Genomic DNA, 27,234 nt, shown 5'->3' on the forward strand with positions numbered 1-27,234 from the left:
TCTTTTTGTGGTTTAAGTTTCAACTAACCATGCAGAGGGGCCTTTTTTGTTTTGTTTGTTTTGTTGAGACAGGGTCTCACCATGTAGTCCAGGCTGGCCTCAAACTCAAAGCCATCCTCCTGCCTCAGACTCCCAAGTGCTGGGATTCCAGGAGTGCACCACCACGCCCAGCTCCCTGGGGCCATTTTCTGCCATTAAGTTGTTTGGGACAGGTGTCAGTTGGCCTTGAAAGCCAGCCTTCTTGTAGTCAGAGTCCCTGTATTAGTTTCCTTTTATTGCTGTAACAAATCATGACAGATTCCATGGTTTAAATCAGCACAAGTTTATTCTCTTACAGTGCTGGAGGCCAGAAATCTAAAATCAAGGTGTTAGCAGGATTGCAGTTCCTTCTGCTACGTAAGATAACGTTCAGGGATTGGTACAGACATCTTAGGGTTCTATTACTCCTTCTACCACAGTCCCATAGACATTTCCTTGCCCTTCTTTGGCAAAGGGTAATAGGAAAGAGCACCTAGCAGGGAAATAAAGTTGCAAAGGGTTTCCTAAAGTAAAGTCTACAGAGAATGGGTAAGTTCATCTCCGTAATCACTGGTGATCACTGTGAGACCATTAAAAACTGGCTTCATCTCCATTAGTTCCATATCCCTCCCTCTCAACACTACTTCTGAAAAACACAGAATAGTAAGATGCATGTTTTCTATGAGTTTTTTTCCCCATAAGCCTTTGGTCTCATAGGCATAAATATCTGCAGCATGCTTACAGGGTGTTATCAGAAGTTAATAGTGCCTTACTTTTATTTAACAAAATATTCTGCAAAATGCCTTCATGTCTCTTATCTCACTTGGGCATAGGAAACGAAAAGTTGTTATTTGAGTTGTACAGATGAATAAACTGTGGCTACATGGTAGGGAATGGGGAAGTAGGTGGCTTAACACAGAAACCAGCCACATAGATGGAATAAATTTGGTGAATTTGCGACTATTTCAATGTGGGGGATATGAAGGAAGAGTCAACACAAGTTTTTTAGCTTGGGCAATCAATGAATGCCACCAATAGTATTAGGTTTGGAAAGAGGATGAGTTTGCTTTTGGGATACGATGAATTTGATATGCCAAAGAACTATTTAGGGGGATTATTTCAAGATAGGAAAAATATTAATTAGTCTGGAATCATGGACCAGGGCTACCAATATATTTAGGAGCGTTAGTATGTAAGCAGTTGTTAAAGGCATGAGTGGAAGAACTGACCCCAGGAAAAATATGTAGAAGCCTAGACAGAAACCAAAAAACCCCCCAAGCATTCAAAGTGTTACCCATTTCTGGTTACATCAGAATCCCAAGGTAACTGTTTAAAACAGAATCCTCAGAGACTGGGGATTTAGCTCAGTAGTTCGGTTGCCTGCCTTGCAAACACAAAGACCCGAGTTCGATCCCTGGTACCAAACAAACAAACACAGAATCCTCAACCTGAATGTAATTAATGCCACAGAACTGTACACTTGAAAATTGTTAGAATTGGGGCTGAGGATTTAGCTCAGTGGTTCCACCGCCTGCCCTGCAAGTGCAAGGATCACAGTTCGATCCCCGGTACCAAAAAAAAAAAAAATTGTTAGAATGTTAAGTTTTGTTATGTATCTTTTACCACAATAAAAGAATGCAACAAAATAGATTCCTAAACCTCAGACCTGAATCATCACCATGGGTTCATAATTTAAAGCTTTTAAACATCTTTTAAATGCTACTTAATACATCTTTTCTAGTATTTCTAAGTGCTATGCCCAGCCTGGGCATATTAGAGAATTGACGTGTTCTAGAAAGATGGTGCTTTTCCTAGTAACCACTTCCTTTAGCCTGGTCCATGACTCTTCATTTTAGACTGGACTGTGAGGTTTTGCCCAAAGGTAGGCCCAAAGTCCAGAAAACACCTGGGGAAACAAGATCAGATTTAAGGAGCCTAGGGAGCTGACACACTCTAAGGCTACCTTCATCTTTATAATATCCCCTAAAGTTCCAGGTGTGATGATGCACACCTGAAGTCCCAGCTCTGGGGAAGGTGAGGCAGGAGGATGCCCATGAGTTTCAGGCCAGCCTGGGTTACATAGTGAGTTTAAGGCCAGCCTGCACTACAAAGTAAGACCCTGTCTCAAAAGACAAAAACAAAAATAAATAACTCCTAAAGGCTGGATATGTGGCTCAACAGTAAAGCATGTGTTTAGCATGCCCAAGGCCCTGGGTTCCAATCCCTAGCACCACAAAACAATTCGTCCTCCTCAGGGATTGTCTCAATGGGGACTAGGTATTCTTTCTGTTGCAAGCCTTGGATATTTTGCCAAAAGCTTCTGTGATATTTTTAAGATACCTGACTGTTGCAAGACAGTGAACATAATTCTCAGTATAAAACCATTTTATCGGGCCGGGGATTTAACTCAGTGGTTTCGCCGCCTGCTGTGCAAGCCCAAGGACCCAAGTTCAATCCCCGGTACCAAAAAAACCACCATTTTATCAGTGGTTCCACCACCTGCCTTGCAAGTGAAAGGTCTGGGGTTCAATCTCCGGTACCAAACAAATAAACAAAAAACCATTTTAATTTCTCTTTCCTGGTTTTCCTGCCCTGTCATCTCACTGCCTCCAGAATCTTAATCTGTTCCTTTCTTTCTCTTCTTCTATCAGTGATTCAGGGATTGGATAATTCTCTATGGTATGTTTTGCCTTGAAGAGCAAAAGGCTTCGGTCCCAACTGGTATTGCCAAAGCAGCACACTAATTCCATGCCATGGTCCTGGGTCAAGATCTGTACAATTTGATTGGCCATGTCACCTTGGATGGCGAGTGAGCGGAAGTGGTCAAAATCATGGAGTCCCAGCTTTCGGAGACGCCTTGCAGCTGCCCGGTAACACTTCCAAGGCTGAGGCTCCACAAGGAGGTAGCAGCAGAGAGAGGAAAGATGGGCTAAGAATTCCCACAAGCCTTGGTCCCCATGATTCAGATGAATCCACATAGTTATCGACATGCAGAAGCCAATGTCAAAAACTGAACATTCAAACTGGTTTAAGAAAGAGCTCAAGAGAACCTTCCGGGTCCTGTGATTCATGAAGTCCAAGGTGATAAAGGTCAAGGCATCAGGAAACGGACATTCTTTTTCAGCTCGTTTCACCAGGCCTGGATCTATGTCACAGCAGAGGAAACGGAGTTCTCTGGAGGCATCTGAGCAGGTCTTCCCATCATGTAGGGAAAGGAAGTGTTTGTATAGAGCCACACTCAGATCCTAGAGGAATCCAAAAGAGCTTTGTCATTGGAGCTCTCAACCAGTGAATGGAAGAGAAAGCTATCTCACATTCTCTGAGCCTGCCACTTAACCTTTGGTTTTATGGAATGTGAAACTCCTAAACTTTAAGCCAGGGGAATTGTGGTTTTTCACGAGCAGAATTTCAGCGCCCTCCAGGGGCCACAGGCTATAATGCATCTTCCCTACATTTTCCTGACTCAGCAAAGAAGCCTCAAGCACTATTTTCCAGCCCAAGTAATATGCTAGTAAACTCATTATCTTTTTCTGGGTACCTCAGACTCAAGGGAGAAGGAAAGTGATCCAGAAACATAATCAGTGTCCCTCAACAGGTAGGTGAGGAATTTTACACCACTTAGGAAAATCTGTTTCTTATCCTGTAGCTGGGAAAGTCTGGATTCCAAAAAGTTTTCAATCAGCCTTTATCCTATGGCTTTCAATTTCATTATCTTATATTTTACCAGTTCCTTCTGAGACTTAGTCTACTTCTACAGCTATCGCTAATTAAGTCACTTCTGAACTTCTTTTTAGCCAAATCCAATGATTTATGATTTTTATCATCTTAGCATCTTTTTGACTCTTAACCATCATCATATGCTTTTTTATTTTGATTCCTATGACCCTTAAAACTAACTCTGTAATCCCAGTACCCAGGAGGCTGAGGCAGGAGGATCATCTAGAGAGGCCAGTCTGGGCTTGATAGTTCGGGGCCAGCCTGAACCACATAGCGAGAACCTGTCTCAAGGAAAAAAAAAGAGAGAGAGAAAAGAAAACTCAGTGCAACAACATGGATTATTCTCACAAACGTATACTGCTGGTTAAAAAAAAAAAAGCAAGCTATAATAGAAAATATATGCCAAGCTTCCACTTATATGAAGTCTAAAATAGGTAAAATCAAACCACATTAAGGATAGAAAAATAGTAAGCTATTTAAAAAAGGCAGAAAACACTATGGCCAGTTTTTACCTCTGGATGAAGAGGAGGTTTTTTGAAAAGGAAAAGGTATATGAGGGGCTATTGGAGTACTAACAAGTATTTTATTCTTGACCTGGGCAGTGTTCGTGAAAGTATTTGCTTTATAATAATTATGTCATAGACATATGCTTATTTTTCTGTATGTGTTGAATAGTTAAAACAAACTGTATTTTATTTTATTATTTTATTTTATTTATTTATTTTTAACAAACTGTATTTTAAAAATTGATTCAGAGGCTAGTGACTCACTTGTCCAATGCCACATGGTCAGTACACAGAAAGACATGACATTCTTCTATACCAGGCTTCTCAAATTGGGCATATAAATCCCCTAGGGATCATCTTTAGGTTACAATCACTATTTCTTTCTTTTTTTTTTTTCCTGGTACCGGGGATTGAACTCAGGACCTCATGCTTGTGAGGCAGGCAGTGGAACCACTGAGCCAAATCCCCGGCCTGGGATCATCTTCAGTACAGATGCTGATTGAGTAGATAGTGGTGAGAGTTGAGACTGTATTTCTTTTTTTCTTTTTTTTTGGTACTGGGGATCTAACTTGGGACCTTGCGCTCCATGGCAGGTGCTGGAACTACTGAGCTAAATCCCCGGTCTTCTGTATTTCTGATATGCCAATTCATGACAATGTTGTAGTTTAAAAAAAAAAAAAAAAAAATCACACTGAGTAGCAAGGCTCCATACTATGCAGCTTAATTTTCTCCCTACCTCTCCATGTATTTCTTGTTTTCCTACTGCTCTCTGACCTTGGGTGTGCTCCCACATTTGACTAGTCATTTTATCACACAGTCCCTCATATACCACATCTGTTCATTTTTGACATTCTATATTTTCTAATCCTGGAGTCTCCTGGAAGTTTAAGACAGATTTGAGGGCTCATTTTGCCAAGATCCAGATTTGCAGGGCCTAAGAGTTTTTCTTTTTTTTGGTACTGGGGATCGTATTCTGGTCCTTGCGCTTGCAGGGCAGGCGGCGGAACCACTGAGCTAAATCCCTGGCCCACCTGAGTTTTTAAAGATTAAAAAAAAACAGGCACTCATAAATTATAGCATATCAATCAGGCATGGCTGCACACTCCTGTAATCCCAGGATCGGGGAGGCTGTGGCAGGAAAACTTATGAAAATTTTAGGCCAGCCTGGATTACATAGTGAAACACTGTCTCAAAAAATAAAACATAAACAAAATATGGCACATCTATACAATATAATATTATGAAGCTGTTTAAAAAACATGCCACAGGGCTGGGATAGAGATCGGTGGCACAAAGTTTGGCTACCATGCCCAAGGACTTGGGTTCAGTCTCTACACCATAAAAAAATAAATAGTGACACGGGCCGGGGATTGAGCCCAGTGGTTTCGCAGCCTGCTGCGCAAGTGCAAGGACCCGAGTTCAATCCCTGGTACCAAAAAAAAAAAAAAAAATAGTGACATGAACGTTCTCCAATGAAATGAAAAGGTCCAAAATTATGTGCTCTTATTTGTAAAACTAAGAGGGAGAATACTTACATATACATACATGCTGGGTATACACAGGATGGAAACCTAAGTAATCATATACATTGGTGCCACACTGGGGCACAAGGAGGATTTAGAATTGGGAATGAATAGAGACTTAAAATTTTTTACTAGTCATCCCTTGTTATCCACAAGGAACTGGTTTCAGAACTCCTGAGAATAACAAAACCCAAGCATGCTCAAGTCCCTTAAATAAAATGGTGTAGTATTTGCAAATAACCCGTATGTACCTAATATACTTTCTGATGAATCTTCTTTTTTTTTTTTTGGTACCAGGGATCAAACTCGGGACCCTGAGCTTGGAAGGCAGGCGCCGGAACCACTGTGCTAAACCCCCGGCTGTACTTTCTAATGTATCTAATAATATCTCTAGATTATTTATAATACCTACTACCAAGTAAATGCTATGTAAATAGTACTGACTATATTGTTTAGGGACTAATGACAAGAAAAAAGCTGATACATGTTCAATACAGTCACAATTTTTTTCAAACAGTTTCAACCCACAGTTAGTTGAACCCACAGATAAAGAACCCTAGGATATGGAAGAGCAACTATATATGCTTGTATTTTGAATTTTTTTGCTTTATCAGGTATAATTTTTTCAAGTGGAAAAACAGAAAGTTCCTTAGAATGTACAGTCGCACCTAGGCATGGCGGTGCATGCCTGTAATCCCTGCACTATGGGAGGCTGAGGCAAGAGGATTCCACATTTGAGCCCAGGCTGGGCAGTTTAGCAAGAGCCTGCCTCAAAATAAAAAGTAAAAAGGGGCTGGGTTGTAGCTCAGTGTGAATGCCCTGGAGTTCAATCCCCAGTACCTTCTTCTCCCAAAAGCTTTTCCATTGCTTTCTCCTACTGATTTCCTTTGTCATCAAGGTGGAGAAATGTTTTGGGGGTACACCTGGACACCTACCCATCTGCTAATTCCAGTCTTTAAGCTGTATCCTAATGTTCTCCTCCCCCTATTAGCTGTGATCTTCCAGGTCTTCAATCCTCCACCAGGCTCTTCTGCTAAAGGCCATCAACACACTAAAATTCTTCACACTCCCTCCAGCTCCTACTCTGCAGTGATGAGGATGTGAAGTGAGAGTGCTTTTTGTGCACCGGTGTCTGTGTGTTACTGGATATCGAACCCAGGGTCTTTGCACTGAGATATATCCCCAGCTTTTTGTTTTTTCCTCCGGTTCCAGGGATTGAACTTGGGACCTTGTGGTTGTGAGGCAGGTGCCAGAAGCACTGAGCTAAATCCCCAGCCCTTGTTTTTGTTTTTTGAGACAGAGTCTAAGTTGCAAAATTGCTCAGGCTGGGCTCGAACGTGTGATCCTCCTGGGCCAGCCTCTCAGAGTTCTGGAATTACAGGCAAGTGCCACCAGGCCTGGGCTAATGAGGGCAAAACTTTTTGAAGAATTTCCAATCACAGGGTAAGACTGCCTTCTTCCTTAGGAAATCCTGTGGCTACAAATAAGTGAGAGACATTTTCTTATTTTGCATGTAGTTTGCCAACAATCATTATATGCTTAAAAAGTACTTTGTAGCAAAAAGAGTGGCAAAGTCTGCAGAATGCTGTTTTCTCTTTCCCATTCCTCTCCGCTGTTCTCCGTTGTCAGCGCACTGCTTTTTAAAAACACGTGCACTTGGCCCACGGTCCATCCGGGACTGTACATGGATGGCACACATTAAGTCTTAATTCCAAGCATGATTCTGTCACCCTTGGCTCATCTCTCCCAGTAAAACCAACCCCAACTTTACGATTCCAAACGTGTCCCCGAGGCCCATTTGCCATCAAGTCCATGAAGTGCCGGAAACACAAATATGGTGGCCATTCTTGCCCGGGGGTCTGACCGAGAGGGTGGAAATTTGGGACACAGTCCGGAAGGATTCTTCCTCAGAATTCCTAATGAAGATGATAGTGAGAGACTGAGAGATAGATAGATAGATAGATAGATACGTACGAGCACAGGATCGGCCATTAGTGTGCTTTAAGCCCATTTTTGGCAACTTTTAATGGTGTAATGCCACGCCTGGGCCAGAACCACAGTGGGCGTGGGGGCAGCCAACCTCTGGGTTCCCGGGTTCGGATCCCTCTCCCACCACTCACCCCGGAGTTACACCCCACGTCGAGCCCCAAGATCGGCCTCGTCTCAGAACCCTTGGGAGGAAAGAGCCGCTGAAGGAGCTCCGGGGGCAGGAGGCGGAGCCGTTGTTCCGGAGGGTGGAAGCGGGAATAATGAGGGAAATTTCCGAACGGGGCAGCCCCAGGTTCCAGAACTTGCGGCTCCTCCTCTTTCCTGGCCTCCTCACCGTCCCCTCCGGCCAGTTTCGCGCACGCCGCCATTTGCCTCAGTCCGGCCTTTGGGTCCCGGCGGAACCGGAAGCCGAGAACCTGGGGCGGTCGCAGCGCCAGCGCGCCTGCGCCAAGCGGCGAGGGAGGTTGGGTAACTGTACTGTGGTGGGTGGGCGTGCAAATCTGTGCTTGAACCGCTGCTGTGTACCTGACATTATGCTTGACGGCCTGGCCTGCGTTATCTTGTTGAACCCTGACCACCACTCTAGGAGGGAGTTAGCGGTATCATCCACCTCTCAAGAGGAGGAGGCAAACGCTGAGAGGTTAAGTGGCTTGCCACGCTTGGTTTGAAATGGGCCGCTGGACCAGAACAAGTAGCTTGTTGGGATCTTGGAAATCGATTTAGATCTCACCCTTCCCTGAATGCGTAAAATGAGACCCGGAGAAGAGAAATGACTTGTTTGTGGTTATCTAGTAAATCAAGGATACAGGAACTTGCACCTGGTTCAAGGGTGGGTCACTTGTTTCGCTAGAAGACTGAGACAGCCCTGCCTGGCAGAGGGACAGGTGGATGTGGTAACTGCAGACTGTTCTTGGGAGGAAGGACTATGCCCTAAGAACCTTACTTGAAGAGTGCTTACGGGCACCCTTGTAAGCCCTTTATATGTATTAATTAATCCTCAAACGAACCTGGTAAGGAAAGGACCATCATTAAGATTCCTTTTATATAGATGAATTCCTTGGGGACATAACGAAGTTAGTAAGTTGCCCAAAGTGGCACAGAGAGGATAGTAATAGGATCTGAACGCGGGCAATTTGGCTCCGGATAGTGCTGGCAACATTATTCTCACCCTGCGATTTTCTGTGCTTACGGTAATGCTAGGCATAAAGACTCTCGACCAGTATTTCTTAGGTAAAAATAGAGGATGCAAATAGATGACTAAAGCCAGGTCTGCTTGGAAAAAATTAAAATGGGAGGGAGAGAGAAGCTGAACTGAAAGAGACATTCTGGAATGGATGTATGTAAGATGTGGGCTGAGCCAGAGATTAGGGGGGGAAACTGGTAAGGAGAGAAACCGAGGAGTCAGTCTAGGCAGCACGTTCAGGTTAGAAACCAGCATGGCCTGGGATCTCCAACAGGGTTAGCAAGGGGTGGGCGAGTTGTGCTGACCCCTCCCCACATGGCCAGCCCATCTTAAAGAGACCTTTTGCTACATAAGGCAAGCAATTTGCTAAATTTACAAGGGTCTAAAGCATGACTTGAAGAGACAACCCACAGTGTGGGAAAAAAATTTTGCAGCTGTTCCTCAGACAAAGGACTACTATCTAGAATATATAAAGAACTAAAGAAACTCAGACCCCTCACATTTAAAGACCCAGCTCAAAAATGGGCATCTGAAATGGATAGATACCTCTCAGATGAAATAGAGACAAAAAATAAATACATGAAAAAATGTTCAGCATCACTGATCATTTGAGAGATGCAAATTAAAACAATCCTGAGATTTCATTTCACTCCAGAAAGAACAGCTGTTATCACGAAATCAACAACAAATAGTGGTGGGGTTGTGGGGAAAAAGAACCTTCTACACTGCTAATGGGAGTGTAGACTGGTGCAACCAATGTGGAAATCAGTGTGGAGATTTCTCAAAAAGCTAAAACTAGAGGTTCCATTTGACCTAGCTATTCACCTCCTTGGTATCTTCCTGAAAGAATTAAAAGCATCATAGCACAGCAATATATGCACACCCATGTTTATAGTGACACAATTTACAATAGCTAAATCTTGAAAACAGCTGGAATGCCCATCAACTGATGAATGGATAAAGATGTGGGGTTTTTTTTATACAATCAAGTACTGTACTACTCTGCCATAAAGAAGGATAACCTTGAGACATTTATAGCTAAATGAATGCACCTTGAGACCATACTTTTAAGCGAAATAAATTGGACATGTATGTGTAAATACTGCATTGTTTGACTGGTGTGAGAAACAAAGTGGAAATAAGGACTATAATGTATAATAGATATTGGGAAATTGGAAGAAAATGTTCAAATGAGAAGGGGAACAAAGGAGGGAGAGGGGGAAAAGGAAAGAAGGAACAAGAAAAAAAAATAGAAGGAAAAATGGCAACAAAACTTTTGTATATAAGGAAGGGAACGGGGTAGAAGGGGGAGGGGAAAAAAGCAAGATATATCATGTACAGGTACAAATTCCATATCATGAATGTTATGGTGTATATCTAAAATGTACCAATAAATGTTTGCTTAAAAAAAGCATAAATCTTATAGATAGGCCATCAGGGGTTAAATAGACCCTATCTCTTACTTGCACTTTCATCTTTAATCTACAGTTTCACTTTTTTTGGGGGGGGACCAGAGATTGAACTCGGGACCTTGTGCTTGTGAGGCAGGTGGCAGAACCACTGAGCTAAATCCCCAGCCCTCACTATTTTCTTATAAGAGTCAAGGACATAAGTCAATGACTAAAGGTCACAGTGCAATGAATAAACCACAGTATTCTGCACAACTTCCCCAAAAGGGAAGGGGAAAAAAAGCAGCGTTTCACTGCAGTTTTTGATTTTGGTGAGCTGAGCTTACCCCTTTTTGTCACTAGATGACACTAGCACAAACACTTGATTGCCCTCAGTTCTCAAAGAGCTGGAATCACCTCACTTTTCTAAACACTTTTTTGTTTAAGCAATCACTTTTTTTGTTTCTATTTTTTGTTTTTTTGAGATAGGGTCTTGCTAAGTAGTTCAGGCTGGCTTCGAACTCACTATGTAAGCCAGGCTGGCCCCAAATTCATGGTGATCCTCCTGCCTCTGCCTCCTGAGTGTTTTCAGGTATGTGCCACCACACCTGGCTCATTTTTCTTTTTTGTGATACTGGGAATTGAACTCAGGGCCTTTACACTGAGCTATATCCCTCTTTTTTTCTTTTGAGACAGGATCTTGCTAAGTTGCTTGAACTTGATATCTTCTTGGCTTAGCCTCCTGTGGTACTGGGATTACAGACCTGCACCACTATACCTGTATTTTTTCTTTACGTATCAGCAAGGAATTTAATTTCAGGGCCGGGGATTTAGCTGAGTGGTTCTGCCACTGTGCCTTGCAAGTGCAAGGTCCCGAGTTTGATCCCCAGTACCAAAAAAAAAAAAAAAAAAGTAATTTAATTAAGGACATGGGCATGACTTGACTTCTCAAAACACTTCATCAGAAAAAAGATAGGTGTGTCACAGGCCCAAATGGCAATTAGCATGCTTCTCCTGATCATTGGGGGTTCCTCTGGAAGCAAAGATTCGTACAGGGCTGGCAATGTTACTGGCAATCTAAAATGCCTCCGAAATGACTGTATAAAGAGGTGATTTTCTAACCTGTACCCACCTATCAGCCCAGGGGACCTGACAATATTTAGCTTCTGGGCTGAGGGTCTGAGTAACCAGCTCCAACACCTCAGACAGCTATAGAAACACAAGAGCTTGCTCTTCCCTTCAGTCAGCCAGCTTTTGCAGAACCTAATCCTTAGGCAATTTCCAGGGTTGGGGGCAGGGTGAGAAAAGGATGTCTTCAAACACACAAATAGAAATATAAAAATAGGTATGAAAGAATATTTATTTATGATGACAAATCACAACTGCAAATTTAAAAAAACTGACATGGAACAAAACAGTTCCAACAATACAGTAGTTTGATTAATTAAATGCCAGTCATACTTAAATATTAGTTTTTTCTTACTTTTTTTGGCTGTTTGATTACTTCTGTGTTTGATAATACTCTTTAGAGAAAGAGACTAGAAAGACAATTTAGTCTTACCATGGTGGATCAAACTTGTTTTGTTTTTGTTTTTTTTCCGTACTGGGGATTGAACTGAGGACCTTGTGCTTGTGAGGCAGGCGGCAGCTGAACTAAATCCCTGGCTCCTAAAACTTGTCTTTTTTTAATTCAATAGTTTAAAGAAAGTTTCGGGTTCATGAGTTATTATTGGCAATGTCATGAAAAATTTGATACTTGAAAAAGGGAAAAACCTGGATCAAATTTATTTCATTGGGTTAGGTGTGCTGGCACATGCCTGTAATACCAGCTACTTGGAAGGCGGAGGCAGGAGGATTGCAAGTTTGAGGTCAACCTGGACAACTTAGTGAGACCCTGTCCCAGGGGGAAACAAAACAAAACAAAATAGGTACAGTGGCATATTCCTATAGTCCCAGTACTTGGGAGGCTGAAGGAGGAAGATTGCTGTGAGTTTGAGGCCAGCCTGAACTATATAGTGAGACCCTGTCTCAAAAAAACAAAGCAAACAAACAAAAAACACAACAAAAAGAAAAGGCTGAGGGGGGTAGTTAAGTGACAAAGTGTCCCTCTGATCCACACAGTGTGCCCCACCCCCAATTCTTTCATTGGACCAAAGTGTAGCTCAGTAGAAGAATGCTTGCCTAGCATATACTAGGCCCTGGGTTCAATTCCCAGATTTGGAAACACAAACAAGCAAACAGACAACTTTCATCTGAGTTGTAAGATTTTAGAACATTTCAATTTTTCTTGTGCAGGGCCTAACCTTACACATACTCTTCAAAGTGACAATATTCATAAGCCAGTTTATTTGAAAATTGCGTTATATAGCCAGGTGTGGTAGTGAACACCTATAATCCAGCACACCGGAGGCTGAGGCAGGAGAATCACTGGGAGTTTGAGGCCAGAAAAAAAAAAAGAAGAAAATTGCATTATGAATGGTGGATTTTTTTTTTCTTTTGGTACCAGGGATCGAAATAGGGACCTTGCGGTTGTGAGGCAGGCAGCGGAACCACTGAGCTAAATCCCCAGCCCATGAATGGTGGATTTTTTCATTATATGCATTGATTACCAGTAATTCATGGTGAGTCATCAAAAAATTAAACATAGAAATTCTGATATTTTGTACAATTCCTATAAAAAAGAATGCATGGTGCATTTATAATTATATATGCTGTGTATATGAGTATATTGCCCAAAGGACAAGCTTGTTTTGACTGGTGTTAATATGAAATGGAATCCTTTGTTTATATTTTTGCATGGCTGATGATTAGAAAATTTTCTTCAGACCAGTTTCTGACTTTGTGTATTTTCAAACCTTGGTGCTCCTGTACTTCCACGAATTTCCAGGGCTAGGTGTGAGAGGACATGTTTGTGACATGTTTGACTCTGGATGTATACATACAGGTTACAATACCAGGTGAGTCACGTGGTAGTGGTGAAGCGTACTCCTGGAAGGTATTCCTACATCTGGGCATTGAGTAATAACTATGCATGGAATGACTAGAAACTGAGGTAGGATAGAAGAAACAAAGTTAAATAGAAAGGAGACACGGAAAATCAGAATTTTTAAATTGTACTTTTAAGAAAAACCACAGCTGCAGGACACATCAGTTACATAAGCCTTTTTCCCTTCCAAGAAATTCACTCAAGAAAGAAAATTCCTAAGGCTCTTAAAGACACAATCAGCCTACAAATTGGGCTCTGGGCCTATGCTTTTCACCTGTAAATTGCACTTCCTATCACAGAACTCATATATCTTCAAGGAAGCAGCAACATTAATGGGCAACCTAGCTCAACTTCAAACACATCTTAATGGTTTGTATTTTAACACAGTCCACCAGATGCGTAATGTCACAGAATAGGAATACACATTCCAGATCACACATCTTGAAGACACCCCCAAGACCCCGTAAAAACATCCAGTTCCAGATTATAAGGGCCTCTCTCTGTTGAAGGTTGGCACTCTAGTTCTCTGAATGTGCACTTTTAACTTGCTGTCTAATAAATTGCATTATGCCTCCAATTTATGTGGCTTGAAATTTCTTTCCCCTCAAGTCAGAGAGTCAGAGAACCTCCAATTTAATTCTACTAGTAGGGTAGGTTTAGGTTCCATATCTCCGTGGGAACCTCCTCAGCCCCTGTTCAGTGACATAAACCATATGAATCCATGCCAAATGGAATGTATCCTTTTTTTCTTCCTTCCTTCCTTCCTTCCTTTCTTTCTTTCTTTTCTTTCTCTTTCTTTCTTTCTTCTTTCTCTCTCCCTCTCTCTCTCCCTCCCTCCCTCCCTTTCTTTCTTTCTTTTTTTTGTTTGTTTTTTGAGACAGGGTCTTGCTATGTAGTCTAGCCTGGCCTTGAACTCCTGACCAACCTCCTGCCTCAGCCTGCCTAGGGCTGGGATTACAGGTGTTTGCCACCATGCCCAATCTTTTTTTTTTTTTTGAGATGGGGATCTCACTATCTAGTTCATCCTGGCCTTAAACTCATTATGCAGCCAGCCTGGCCAGCCTCTTACCTTAGCCTTCCTACTGCTGGGATTACAGGTGTCACCACCATGCTTGGATAAATGGAGTGTATTCCCAGCACTTGTTAGGCTGAGGCAGGAGGATGGCCACCAGTTGGAGGCCAGCCTGGGGTACACAGTGAGTTCAAGGTTAGCCTGAACTACATAGTGAGACCCTGTCTCAAACAAACAAACAAACAAACAAACAAAACGAAGAAGGAAGGGCTGGGGATGTAGTTCAGGGCATAGGCCCTGGGTTTAATTCTCAGTACTGTAAAAGTAAATAAATGAATAAACACACTTCTTTGTTGAAGAAAACAGATATTTTATCCTCTAGAGTTTCCTATATTTTGGATCATGGGAATCATTGAATGAATTTATTTACTTTCTGTTAAATATAAGCTGTTGTTTAGCTCTAGAGGTTTAGTCCAATCCAGGTTTGGTTTTTGGCAGGAAGACTACCGAGATGGGAATGTGTTTCCTATTGTATCATCTGTAAAGTGGAGCAGCTGACGCTAGATCAGCACGCATTTGAGGATTGTCTCTAAAGTAGAGCCCCCAGAATTCAGAAATAAGCAAATCAAAGCCAGGTGTGGTGGTGCACACCTGTAATCTCAGCACTCTGGGGCAGGAGGATTGCCGTGAGTTTGAGGCCAGCCTGTGCTACATAGTGAGTTCAAGGCCATTCTGAACTATATAGGGAGATACTGTCTCAAAAACAAAACAAAAAACCCCAAAATAACAACAACAAAAGCAAAAACTCTAAAAAATTAATATTTTCCCAACAGATATTGCATCTGTGAAACATGCTATACAAAAGAATAGTGTGGCAAACCTATGGCACACGTGCTGGAGCAGGCTGTTTGTATCACTGAAAGCTCTAAAAGGTTCACCATCACACTGGTAGATGATGGTTAAATGGGTATTTACTTTTTTTTTCTTTTGGCAATACTGAGTATTGATCCCTGGGCCATTGTACTGAGCTACATCCCCAGCCCTCTTTTAATTTTTTGAGACAGGTTTTCACTAAGTCACTAAGTTGTCCATAGGCTGAGCTTGAACTTGTGATCCTTCTGCCTCAGTCTTTCAGTGTACTGGGATTACCAGGTGCGCACCACCACTCCTGGCTCTATGTTTCTATATGTTTGGAAACATACAACTTTTCTATGTTTGGAAACTTTCATAACATAATCCTGGGGAATAAAAGAACATTTAAAAAGTAACAATTAAAAACCTCTTGGACATTAAAATTTTAACAGGCTGGGGTGTAGCTCAGTGATAGAGTACATGCTTAGCATGTATGAGGACATGGGTTTAATTTCCAACAAAAATTGTATATGAATTAAACATTACAGGGGCCAGGGATGTAGCTCAGTGTAGCTGTACCTGCCTGGAAAGCACAAGGTCCTTTCAATCCCTGGTACCAACAAAACAAAACAAAACAAAACAAAACACACTACATAGAACATTTAGGTAAGATAGAGGCAGTCTTCCATAAAGTAGAACAAAAATAGCAAAAGATGGAAAATAGTATACAGAAGACAGAGGCCAGTGTTGGAGACCAGACATTCAAGCAATAGGAGTTCCAGAAAAAGGAAGGTAAAAAGAATGATCAAATTATATCTCAAAGAACTACCCATCAGGCCAGGTGTGGTAATATATGCCTGTGATCCCAGCACTGGAGAGGCTGAGGTAGGAGGATTTCTGTGAGTTTGAGGCCAGGCTGTACTACATAGTGAGACCTTGTTTCAAAAAAAAAAAATTACCAGGCTGGGGATTTAGCTCAGTGGTTCCAGTGCCTGCCTTGCAAGTGCAAGGTCCCGAGTTCGATCCCCGGTACCAAAAAAAAAAAAAAAAAAATTACCAAAAAACCCCGACAACCCACCAGATTTTATACCAAGGATCAGAAGTCATATGGATTTCTTACCAGTCACACTGGCAGCTGAAAGACAAAGGGACAGTACCCTGAAAATTCTGAAATGATTTTCAATCTTTCATTGTACACACAACCAAATGATTAAGTGTGAAGACAGACTGAATATATTTCCAGACATGCAAGGAGCCACAGACATCATCTTCCATAAGCTCTTTCTTAGGAAGCGACTGGAGAATGTGCTCCATTGAAATGAGGTAGACAACTGAGAGAGGAGGTTCATGGAATCTAAAAAGCAGGTTGCTGGCAGAGGAGAGTGATGAAGGGATCCCCAGGATGGAGATGAAGGAAGCGGCCTGGACAATTCCTCAGCAGATCTTCAGGGTGACCAGTGCAGGTCAGAGCAGACGAGACTCCAGCAGAGAGAGGGGGTGTTAGTGTTACTGAGTGGGGGCAGCAGTGTTTTCCAGGTTCTTATTTGTCCCGACTAGTGAACTGGTCTAGGCTATTCATGAACGTGAAAGATTAGCATTTATTTTAGGGCAGAAATGAAAAGAAAAAGGGGCCGGGGATTTAGCTCAGTGGTTTCACCACCTGCTGCGCAAGTGCAAGGACCCAAGTTCGATCCCCAGTACCAAAAAAAAAAAAAGAAAAAGAAAAAGGAGAAGCCCAAAAGAAGCGCTCAAGGAGAAAAGGGTGCTTGGAAGGAAAAAGAGAAGCAAGCAGAACAGACCACTGCAAGAGGAAGAGGGCAGTGGCCCAAAGTCAGTTGCTGCTGTCCTTTGTGTCTTCTTTGAGAACTGAGCCAGGTGGTCCCACTTGATCTCCTGCTAGATGGTTGCTATCAGGTCCCAGGTTTGCTGTGTTCTGGTATCAGAGGAGTGGTACCGGATGCAGGGCTTGGCTTGATCCTGTGTCAGCCTCAGGTGCTGCTGTTCTGTCCCTGTGGTTAATAAGTCTCCTCAGTTGGTAGCTGTGTCCAAGTGCTCCAGCCACTTTGCTGTGGCCTGGTCTCCCTACATCAGTGCAATGGAATTGATAGACACCTGAGCATGTGGAGAGGTCTGAGCACGTGGAGGGGCTATGCATTCACTTATGGGAGAGTTAAGTACTGAGTCATGAATGAAATCATAGAAAATTGAGCAAATGAACAAACAACTGAGCAATTAACTTCTAGGGAAGCAAAGTGTTAGAAAAGGAAAAGTAATCTCTGTATATAGCATGATTCAGTGGTCAAAGTCCTGAGAATGTAAATGGTGAATATCGATCAGCTCACAGTTACAGATACAGCCAAATCAGGACAAATTGGGGGGATAGTGAGAAAAGTGAGGAGTGTGTGTGTGGTTCATACCCTGATTTCTATATCTCTCTCCTTGTGTTTTTAGTCTTTCCTGAATTTATTCTCTGACTGTGCTTTTGTTTCCTTCTTCAAACATGTATTTTCCAAACATTCTATAATGTATATAGAGATAAGAACCCAGTACAAGTTATTATAAAGAAGATATTAGGAACCATGTCACCAAATGATTAAGTGCTCCATTTAATTAAGTTCTTAATTCATCAAAGATTTAATCTCTGTGAATTTTTATGGATTTTTTTTTTGTTTTATTTATTTATTTATTTATTTTGTATTGAGGATTGACTTCAGGACCTTGTGGTTGCCAGGTACGTGTGGCACTGCTGAGCTACATCCCCAGTCCTTTTATGAATGTTTTTGAGCCTATTTATGAGATGTCTTTAAGGGGTATGATCAAAAGTCAGTGAATGCTGCTACCAAGTGCCATCCACTGGATAGGCAGGCTTGTTAAAACATCACATGGGGGGCCCGGGATTTAGCTCAGTGGTTTCGCCGCCTGCTGCGCAAGCGCAAGGACCGGAGTTCGATCCCTGGTACCAAAAACAAACAAACAAACAAAAACATCACATGGAGCCAGGGATTTAGCTCAGTGGTTCTGCTGCCTGCCCCACAAGGACAAGGACCCGAGTTTGATCCCTGGTACCAAAATCACAATGTGTCCTCATCTACCTAGTCACTAAATCTGGCACTATGATACTTCCGGCTCCTCCTTGAGACAGCTCTTTTTTTTTGGTACCAGGGATCAAAGTGGGGGCCTTGTATTAGTCCCTTCTGAGGGTGGTGCCCCTGACATAATTACCTTTAACTAGGTCTCACCTCTTAACTGGTCCTTCTACCTGAAGTCCACCACACTGGAGAGCCACCTGCTGGAGCATGAACCTTTGGGGGACACAAATCATAGCCAAACCATAGCACACTCCTTCTACCTAGATATGTACCTGTTAGTACTTTCTACAGTTTTATTTTATTTTATTTTTTTCTGGTACCGGGGATTGAACTCAGGACCTTGTGCTTGCAAGGCAGGTGCGGTGCCACTGAGCTAAATCTCACTAAACAAATCTCCTATTTGTTTGTCTTTTTGAGACAGGCTACCCAGGCATGGTGGCACATGCCTGTAATCCCAGCACTTGGGAGGCTGAGGCAGGAGGATCACTGAGAGTTTGAGACTAGCCTGGGCTACATAGTGAGTTCAGGCCCAGCCTGAATTACAAAGGGAAACCCTGCCTCAAAAAACCACCCCTCCCCCCCAAAAAACCTCTAGGAGACAGAGTTTTGCTTATGTAGCCCAGGCTGGCCTTGAACTTGCAGTAATCCTCCTGCCTCAGCCTCCTGAGTTCTGTGATTACAGGCCTGCACCACCATGTCTGGCTCTGTCATTACTTTTATTACACAATATTGAAGTTTTTTGTTTATTGTGAACTCACTGAAGAGCATGACCCTGTCCAGTCTTCATATCCCCGGCATCTGGCATAGTGCCTGGCAACTAAATAAATGCCACCTAAATGAATGGATACTTTTCCTAAATACAAAGAAGAAATATGTTCTCAAAGTACAGTTTATCCAGGTGCAGGAGGATGCATCTGTAGTCCCAGCTCATGAGGCTAAAGCAGGAGGATCTCTTGAACTCAGAGGTTTTGGTCTACTAAGACCCTGTCTCAAAAATTAAATTAAATTAATTTTAAAATAAATTAAATATACAGTTTTACAAAAGGGAAAAAAGATAGTAATATTCAGGAGAGGACACTAATGCACCAAGAGGATGATCCACTAATTGCTAGTTTTTTTTTTCTCTCTCTTTTTTTTTCCATACCAAGGATCAAACTCAGGACCTTGTACTTGCGAGGCAGGCGCAGTGCCACTGAGCTAAATCCCTGGCCCACTAATTGCCAGTTTTGTAGTTTTCCTTTTCTCCTTCCCTCCCTCTCTTCTTTCTTCCTTTTTTTTCTTTATTGTTTACCTTTTTTTTTTTTCCTTTCGTACAAGGGATTGAACTTGGAACCTTGCGCTTTCAAGGCAGGTGGCAGAATCACTGAGCTAAATCCCTGGCCTATTGTTTACCTTTTGAACTTCCTTTTGCAGTATTTTTATTATACAAGTTATGTATTTTTGCAGTATAGAAAAATTAGTAAATCTAGGTAGGCCAAAGAAATGACTTAGTCTTACCCACTAACTGGAGATAACCATAATTAACATTTTCATGTATGTCCATCTGGGATTTTTTCCTATAGATAAGCAAACATAAAATGTATATGTGGGGCCAGGGATTTAGCTAAGTGGTTTCGCTGCCTGCTGCACAAGTGCAAGGACCCGAGTTCGATCCCTGGTACCAAAAAATATATATATATATTTGTGTATATATAATCAACATTAAACAAATTAAGATTTTAATGTTACTCAAACATAGCAGTTGGTATAGCTGCCTTTGGATGTAGTTTAGAAGCCTACATTTCATAAACCCTTTGAGGAATACAAACTAGTTAGTTTGCAGAATATCATTTAATTCAATTTTATATAATGTTTCCTCATGATGAGACTCGGGCTTTACTTTTTTTTTTTTTTGGTACTGGGATTGAACTCAGGTCCTTGTGCTTTCGAGGCAGGCGGCGGAACCACTATGAGCTAAATCCCCGGCCCCAGGCTTTGCATTTTTTAATGAAGCTATTTTATAAGTAGTTTGCTCAGAAGGCTCATAGTGTCAATTTGTGCCTTGGGATGTGAACTTTAATTTATGATTAATGTCAAATCTACCAGTTTTTTTTTTCTGCTGTAATGTTATAAATTTCCCCTTTGTAACCAAAAAGTAATCTGTGAAAAAAAAGTTACTTATGCAAATGAAAAGATAGGAAACATGAATTGTCAGGGATCTAAAAGCAAAACCACAGAGAGTTACCGCTTCACATCTTCAGAGTTGGCGACAATAAAAAGACAATCACAAGTTGGCCAGGGTGTGAAGAAATTGGAATCCTCATACACTGCTGGTAGAAATCTAAAATGGTGTGGCCCTTTTGGGAAATAATTTGGTTATACTTCAAAAAGTTACATAGGAGTCATATGACTGTTTTAAAAAAATTTTTTTTTTATTACTGTCTACTAGTATTACATTGAAATAAAGTTTTTTTAAAAATATAAAAAGTTGTGCCGGGGATTTAGCTCAGTGGTTCCTGCGCCTGCCTCGCAAGTGCAAGGTCCCGAGTTCGATCCCCAGTACCAAAAAAAAAATTAAAAAAAAAAAAAAGTTGAACACAGTATGTATGATCCAACAAGTCTATCCTGGCATGAGAACAGAATTTCAAGAGAAGCCAAAACATCCACACACACACAAATTGTACAAGAATGCTTATAGCAGCATTATTCACACAGAAAAAAGTGAAAAAACACAAAGGTTTATCAAATGATAAATAAAATGTGATATATGCATATAGTAGAATATTATTTGGCAACAAAAAGGCATGAAACAGTGACACTACATGCTACAATATGGATGACTCTTGAAAACATTATGCTAAGTAACACAAACCAGTTACCAAAAACTACATGTTGCATGATTCCATTTATATGAAATATTCAAAAAGACAAATTTCTGGAGGCAGGATATCAATTAGTGGTTGCTAAGAGATGGGGCAAGGAAGCGAGGGAGGTGGGCTAACAATGGGAGGGGGACACCAAAACTTCCTGAGAAGTTAGGGCTCATGGCTGTTACAGGCTTTCACCACTACACCCAGCTTAAATCTGCTCACCCTTTAAGCCTCCGCCTGGGGTCTCTGGGTAGCCTTTCTGAACATCTTCCCCATCCAACTGCACTACCGTAGCACTTTCCACCTTCCGGGTACTTCTTGTCATCTCTATAGCACTCAGCTTCCTTGAGGACAGGGTCTCTGTCTTGCTGGTGCACATGTGTTGTTTCAGCTTCCTAGCATCCACCTTTTTCTGGGAACTGTACTCTGACTTTCCTTTGAGGAAATGTCCCTCACCACCCCACTCCCTGGGACAAGGAGTGAGGCTCTGATGATGAATGCTTAACCCGTGCCTAGTCAGGTCCATGCATTTCACCCCAGTACCACAGCGATTGGCCCAGGGGAGAGCTCCTGAACCAGACAGGGCCAGTCAGAGGCCCCCAGCACTTCTGATTGCTAGGATTGCTAGGCCAGAAAACCCTTGAGATTCACACAATATTACTTTCATCACCTCCTATTGGTCAAAGACTTTGTGGTCATTTAAAATTGCTCCGGTCTGCCTTCTGGCCTCTGGCAAAATATACTTGCTTCCTCTCAAGAACCCCCAAAGTCTGATCCCATTATAGCATCAGCCTCAGGCTTGAGGTCACCTCTAAATCACACTTCCTCCGGTTGGTTTGAGTAAGGCCATGTTCAATCTGAAGACATCAGAACTTAAGGGAAGTTTTTATGCTTGCTCTCATCACATAGAGCTAGATGATGGGACAACTCCAGTAGATTCTCCAGCTCCAAGGGAGGGAATGAGAGGCCCAGTGCACTCCCTAATTACAGCGGTTTGAACTCTAGCTGGGCACATGTTGCCAGTTCTTCAGTTAGGGCCCAAACTGCTCCCTGGCAATGATCCATGGCCCCTAACTTTACCCCCACCTGCCACTGGGGAATCCCAGGGCCTTTGCACTGAGCTGTATCCTCATAGTACAGGTAGCACATCTGGGGCTGCGGGGCCAATCCACTCCCCCTCCATCCACCTGAATTTGGGCAACACCCCAGGGGCAATCCTCCTCCCCTTGTCCTAAGAGAAGCAGAAATAATAACAGAGACCCAAGAAATCTGTAATGCTCCAGGCCAGAGCACATGTGTGTTAGATCCGGTGGCCTGACCTACAGTAACCTTTTCCTCCACTCGAACTTCATTAAAGGGTCATACGTAGGGATTGGATATCATGCACGTAATTACAGAGTGGATTGTGGGGAGTCGTGTGTACTGGATGTCCCCGAGATGACTCAGCACCCTGTCAATCATTTCTCTCTCTCTCTCTCTCTTTTTTTTTGGTACTGGGGATCGAACTCTGGACCTGGCACTTGGGAGGCAGGCAGGAGAACCACTGAGCTAAATCCCTGGCCCTCTGTCAATGATTTCTTTGGCTCAGATTCAGAGAGAGCCAATGAGAGGCACCTGGGGTGGGGTGCACATCTTTTAAATCCAAAAGCCTGATTTATCTTTTTCTTCCTATTCCCTTGCTGTCCTGGTGTAGGGGAAAGGAGTCTGTAAAGAGGAAAAGATCTCATTGGGCTTTCTGGCTAATCCAGACCAGAGAGAGTTAAAACTTCATTGGGGAAACAATGAACAAGACCAGAAAAAACTGATTAGCCAGGCAGGTACCCAAACCAAGTTAGCCTAGCTGCCCCTCCCCGCCTTACAAAGGAGACAAGGGGCAGCCACTTATAAGATAGCGCTTCTCATATATATATATATATATCCTTTTAATTACTTAATTGCTAACTCAACCTGGAATGCAAAGTCCTCTTAACAAACCCATAAATTCTCCTGACAGGACAAAGGAAAACCAAATGAAACTCACTAGCAATTTGCACATAGAGGACTGTACCTGGGGTGGGACCTGAGGGCCTAAAATAGCCAATTGTCACACACTCTGAGGGGGAGGGTCTTGCTGCACCCTAATAAAAAGGGCTGAGGGTGAAGGCCCTCGGTTCCCCCATCTTTCCAGAACCCTACTTCTCAGGGTTGCTGTCTGTCTTGTCCTCTCCCACCCCTTTCCAATAAAGTGCCCAACAAAATGTCTTCCTTTCCTTAAAGTTTATATCTCTAATTGTGATTGATGTGAAGTTTATGAATCCTGGAGAACAGCCCCAGGGTAGCAGGTGGTGCTTGTGCCTCGGACATAACCTTAGCACCACTTTTTTCCCATTCACGCTACCTTTTGGGTTTTTTTGGTACGGGGAGCACTACCTTTTTATTTCTGGTGGTACAAACCCGCATGTCCTGAATACACATTCCCCAGTAACTTCAGTAAATGTAGCTGCTTTTCCTTTTACCATGGAGTGTGTTCCTGCAATTTTTTTTTTTTTCTTTTTGGTACCGGGGATCAAACACAGGACCTTGTGCTATTGAGGCAGGTGGTGGCACCACTGAGCTAAATCCCCGAGCCTATTCCTGCAATTCTTATCTTGATGTACACAAGAATCTGGAATCTTTCTCTTGGACCCATCACACACTGTGTCACTCAGCTCTTTAAAAAATTTTTTGGGGGGACAGGGTCTTACCAAGCTGCTAAATTGCCCAGGCTGGGCTCGAGCTTACAATTTTTCTGCCTCTGTCTCCTAGAGTCCTAGGATTACAGCACGCACCACCATCCCAAGCAGGCCTCTTGGTTTTGTCTCCCAGAGTCACCTTTTCTTTTCCATAGGAAATAACTTGTATTTGCAACTGAACACTCTCAGCCCACTTCCTGCACAGAGAAGTTCAGGAGTCTTGATTTTGTACAGTTTCCACTCCTTTCACTAATATAGTCATCTTTAAAATTCTGTGGATTTTCCTGTGAATCTAGTTGTAGGGTCATTCCATTAGACAAAAATTACACTGCTAAGTCTCTTTAAGACAAAGCCTTCTCTATCTTGGTTCCTCCAGTGAGGCTGCAGCAGACTAATATCCTTAAAATCCTTAGAAGCCCTATTGTTCAACAGTGTGGTCTGAACAAATGCCATGAAGACCCTTAGGAGTGCTTCTGTCTGTCTGAGATGTTCTTTGAGGTACTGTCTTCCATCTTTCCGATGTTTTCACACCTGGTTTTACAGGCACACCTTTGGCTTAATCTTTACTCAGAGAATATGTTTTCCTGACAGTGCTCCACCTTCTACTTTGTCCAGAGGCCCTTTTATGATTACTGAAGAATTCTCTGTTGGCTGGAAATGTCCCAAGATGGTGTTTCAGGGGGTCCCCCAAAGAGGAGACAAGGACCTTAACTCACTCTATGCCTGGGCTAGGCTGTAGGTTTGCTGACTCCCATCACAGAAAAATAATTTCCAAGATATGTCAGCTTAAAGAAGTTTGTTAGGCAGAATATTTAAAAGTACACATGCAGAGAGAGCAGCATGTGGGCCCTAAAGAAAGAGGCATATTATCATATTATGATGTCGGGCTGGATATGAGGTAGGATAGAAGAAACAAAAAAAAAGGTAGAAAGGAGACAAGGAAATCATAACTACAAATTGTACTTTTTTTTTTTGGTACACGGGCTCGAACTCAGGTCCTTATGCTTGGGCAGCAGGCGGCAAAACCACTAAGCTAAATCCCTGGCCCCTACAAATTATACTTTTAAGAAGACTGCAAACCTCTGGGACCCACCCAAAGTTATCCAAGGGGATTCACATCAACATTCCTTTAGCTGAATTTAGGCTTCTTTCTGTAGGGAGAAATGAAGCCTAAATGGCTACATTTTGGCTCAGACTGTGTAGTAGGGTGATTGGCAGTGGACTTTAAGTGCAAGGTTTCAGTGCAGATGCATCTCCCAGTGCCCCAGGGTAAATAACTTCTGTAGCCAAGGTTGATGTCTGCCAGTGTGATAACATATAGCCAAGATCATTCCTGGCACAGGGCCACCTTTGTGTATTTTGGTATAAATGTTGACTGCCATGAGGGCCAAGGGAGACTAAGTGGCTGAGGGCTGCTGTGAGCATGAGCCGGCCAGGGGCCTGAGGACAGCCATGAGTCCACGGCTGAGCTGAGCCGCTAAGAATAAAGGCAAACTCAGTTATTTTCACCACTCTGTCTCTTCTTCGGGCTGCCTGAATCTCAAGTGAACCTCCCTGGTTGGAACTGTTGAGGAGATACTTCTCTACCAGACCCATCACACCCAAAACTCTTCAGGAATACTAAAAGTTCATAAATTGGCTTGAGAAAGAGCAGAAACCTGATCCTAAAATAAAGGAGCAGATTGAGCAAATCCAGAGAAATGTTTTTTTTTTTGAGACAGGATCTCATTATGTAGTTAGTTTAAGCTAGCCTTGAATTCACTATGTAGCCAAGGGTGGCATTGAACTCAGGTGATCCTCCTGCCTCAGCCTAACAAGTGCTGGAATCACAGGCATGTGCCACCACACCCAGCTCCAAAGAATGTTCAAATTACCTATTTAAACACACACACACACACACACACACACACACACACACACACCCATACCAGCAGAACAGACTAGTACGCTTCTGGGGCAAGGTGGGCCATCTTTTTCCAGGCTTCCCACCCTTTTAAAGAGAGGTACAAATATTCCCAGTTCCAAACTGTAAGATATCTCATTTCTCTGGGTGCCCACATTTCATTCTTGAGTACATCTTAAATCTCTAATAAACCCATCTTGTGCTTCTTACTGATATGTCCTGAAAATTCTTTTTCTGTGACAGAAGTCAGCAAACCTGCTACAAAAAGGTGGGTTAAAGGCAGTGGTCATGCATGCCTGTAATCCCAGCATGCAGTAGCCTGAGGCAGGAGGATCATCATGAGTTTGAGGCCCACCTGGGCTACATAGTGAGTTCAAGGCCAGCCTGAACTACATAGTGAAACCCTGTTTCAACCCCTCACCCCCGCAAAAAAGGGTTAAATTCCTTATTTCAGCTTTGGGAACCTCTCAGACCCAGCCTGGTAACAGGTATGTTTATGTGGTCTTGGGGGTGTCCTCAGGATGGGTGACTTAGGATGTGTATTCCTACTGTCCAGGGGTCGCCCACCTGGCCAGCTATGTTAGAATGGAAGCCATGTACATGTGTTCGACATGGAGATCAATGCCTACTAATAATGCTGCTTCCTTGAGAGAGAGGATCCGTGGGAGGAGGGCAATTTATAGCTGGAAAGGTAAGAAGCAGGGGCTCAGAGTCCAATTTACAACCTTGCTGTGTCCTTCTGTGTGTTTCTTTTTTTGGGGGGGTTGGTTTCTTTGGAAGGGAAAAAGTCTTGAGTAACTTTTGTGTCTTTTTTTTGCGGGGGGGGGGGGGGATACCGGAGATCAAACTTGGGACCTTACGCTTGCACGGCAGAACCACTGAGCTAAATCCCTGATCCCAACTTTTGTGTCTTGACACTGCAATTCACCTTAAAAGTACAATTTTAAACTTATAATTTTTCCTTGTCTCCTTTTTACCTACCTTTATTTTTTTTCCCCTATTCCACCTCAGCAATACTGTCCTGAGCTTTTTAATATCTCCTCTACATTTTGGTTAAGAACAAAATCATTCTTTCTTTAGCTTTTCTCTCACTATCTGTATCTTAGGATACAAAGGCAAAATGAGCCAACTGACACTTTCAACATTTTTCCTGGATATTTTAGCTGGAGCTTTCAGTTAATGAAGTACTTTTTCTATTTTTCACATTAGAAGTAAAAAGTTTTTTTTTTACAAGTCTCTATTCTTCCAGGTTTCAATAATATTTTCCTTGACTTTCCCTCAAGGCTTCTACTGCAGTGGCCTTAAGGCACTTCCGGCTTTCCCAAAAGGAATCATGGAAGTCTGTTAGGTGTCTCCCATCACCTTCTCCAAACCACATGTTTTAAGTTTTATTAAGGAAGCACCACACTTCCAGATATCAGATTCTGTTCCACTTCTCTGTTGCTGCATAGCAGATGGCTTCAAACTTGCATTGCCATGCATTTTATTACAGTCATGGAATCTGTGGA

The 27,234-nt window shown here is 42.5% G+C and overlaps 1 protein-coding gene across 1 annotated transcript; it reads right to left on the reverse strand.

Annotated features, from left to right (window-relative positions):
• Positions 1-306: 306 nt before the first annotated feature.
• Positions 307-8,156, reverse strand: Bcdin3d (BCDIN3 domain containing RNA methyltransferase). The gene is made up of 2 exons (XM_004863011.4): positions 7,885-8,156; positions 307-3,263 (listed from the first exon to the last, which is right to left on the reverse strand). The coding sequence occupies exons 1-2, from the start codon at positions 8,119-8,121 to the stop codon at positions 2,619-2,621; spliced, it is 882 nt and encodes a 293-aa protein (XP_004863068.1). The 5' UTR covers positions 8,122-8,156; the 3' UTR covers positions 307-2,618.
• Between the last annotated feature and the right edge of the window lie 19,078 nt (positions 8,157-27,234).

The sequence above is a fragment of the Heterocephalus glaber genome, unplaced genomic scaffold (genome assembly GCF_053883595.1).
Source record: "Heterocephalus glaber isolate CG9 unplaced genomic scaffold, H.glaber_assembly_v1.0 deba00001733, whole genome shotgun sequence".
Classification (NCBI taxonomy): Eukaryota; Metazoa; Chordata; class Mammalia; order Rodentia; family Bathyergidae; genus Heterocephalus; species Heterocephalus glaber.

Bases quoted from the DNA above. Each gene is read 5' to 3' on its own strand.
- Bcdin3d (XM_004863011.4), bottom strand. From the start codon at position 8,121: ATGGCGGCGTGCGCGAAACTGGCCGGAGGGGACGGTGAGGAGGCCAGG. The intron at 3,264-7,884 runs GTGAGTGGTGGG...GGATTCCTCTAG, and splicing joins ACGTGGGGTGTAACTCCGGG to GATCTGAGTGTGGCTCTATA.